Genomic DNA, 1,729 nt, shown 5'->3' on the forward strand with positions numbered 1-1,729 from the left:
TAGGTTTAAGTTATCTTATGTAATTCGAACTACGTCGGGCTTGATTTCCTTGGTGGATATGTAGGCAGCCTACTTAAGGCTCGGTCCCTATCTTTTAAATTTTTATTCTCCATTATTAGTGAAAGATTCTGAAATTTAATAGCATTCTATGCAGGTCGACCTTCCTAATTTTATCACAGAAAGATTCATTTCCATTAGAGTCCACTCGTTCACCCAAAATATTTCCGTGGATTAATCTACTTGAAGCAAAATGACACTTACGTGTTTATTATATATATATATATATATATATATATATATATATATATATTATTTGCATAACTCGTTAAAAACAAAGAATAACATATGTGTCTTTTGAGTGATTTTTCTCTACAGGTAAACACTGATCTGTGTTGAAGTCAAACTGGCAGACCATCCCTACTTTACAAGATCTAAAGCAATCATACCATCCTTCAATGATCACTCTTTGGATAAAGGCAAAAGCAAAATGACTGGTACTTCTGAAGAAACGGGAATAGTCGATGTGACCATCAGAAATGCTGAACTCACTGATCAGAGTGAATTGATTTCTCAATTAATGCAACGAATTACAGATATGCAAGAAGAGCTTCAACAAACCAAAGATTTGGCCAAACTGGACATTGCATTGAATGAACCACCCCTTGAAACTAGAAGACCTCCTCCTCATTTTCCATCATTAAGTTCTCCGTTACCCAACTACTTCCCGATCCATACCACAGGACCCATCACTTCCACTCCTAATCCTCATACCATTGACTTAACTGTATCCAACTCTCCTTACGCCAGCACTTCCTACCAAACACCACCACCAATACCAAATCAAAACCAAGCACCTAACACTAATCACTCCCAAAATTTCACGCCAACCTACCAAATCCCACCCTCACTCTCCAATAATCCATGTGTTTTGCCTAACCAGTCGACATACCCTTCTGTAACATTCTAAATTCCACCAGTCTACTCAATCCCTGAACCATGTCCTAGCTTTCCTGTTCAACCGGAGCTGGATCACTATGAAGAGATGGAAAAGGAGTGGAGGCTCAAAGAAGAAAAGTATGAACAAGAAATGAATGTCATGAAGGAGGCCATCTCTGAAGCAGTTAAATGTGTTCAAACTTCAAGGAAAATCACAGGACTTGAGTATGAAGACCTTTGCATGCACCCTTATTTGGAAATACCCGAAGGTTACAAAATTCCAAAATTTGAAACCTTCAATGGTATTGGCAATCCCATGTCTCACCTGCGAGCTTATTGTGACAAACTTGTGGGTATTGGGAAAAATGATGCATTAATTATGAGGTTGTTTAGTCGAAGCCTTAGTGGGGAGGCGTTAGAATGGTTCACGTGTCAAGAACTCCGTCAGTGGTCTACATGGGGGGCTCTAGCCAAAGATTTTTTGGAATGATTCCAGTTTAATGTCAAAGCAATCCCTGATTGATACTATTTGGGAAAAATCAAGCAAAAAACCACGGAGAACTATCGTGAATATGCGTGTCGTTGGAGGAAAGAAGCTGCGAAGGTACAACCTGTGATGACTGAAAGCGAAATAACCTCTACTTTTATTCGAGCTCAAGAGCCTGAGTATTATGAAAGGACGTTGCCCATGATTGGACAAAAGTTTTCAGAGCTGATCAAAATGGGAGAAGCCATAGAAGATGGACTCAAAACTGGGAAGGTTACGAGTCTCACTGCTTTGCAGGCCGCCAAC

At 39.6% G+C, this 1,729-nt stretch overlaps 1 protein-coding gene across 1 annotated transcript; it reads left to right on the plus strand.

Annotated features, from left to right (window-relative positions):
* The first annotated feature begins 487 nt into the window (after positions 1 to 487).
* On the plus strand, positions 488 to 1,426 carry LOC138347866 (uncharacterized). Its single transcript, XM_069296446.1, has 2 exons — positions 488 to 923; positions 978 to 1,426. The coding sequence occupies exons 1-2, from the start codon at positions 488 to 490 to the stop codon at positions 1,424 to 1,426; spliced, it is 885 nt and encodes a 294-aa protein (XP_069152547.1).
* The last annotated feature ends 303 nt before the right edge of the window (positions 1,427 to 1,729 follow it).

This window comes from Solanum lycopersicum, chromosome 4, assembly GCF_036512215.1.
Source record: "Solanum lycopersicum chromosome 4, SLM_r2.1".
NCBI classification, from domain to species: Eukaryota; Viridiplantae; Streptophyta; class Magnoliopsida; order Solanales; family Solanaceae; genus Solanum; species Solanum lycopersicum.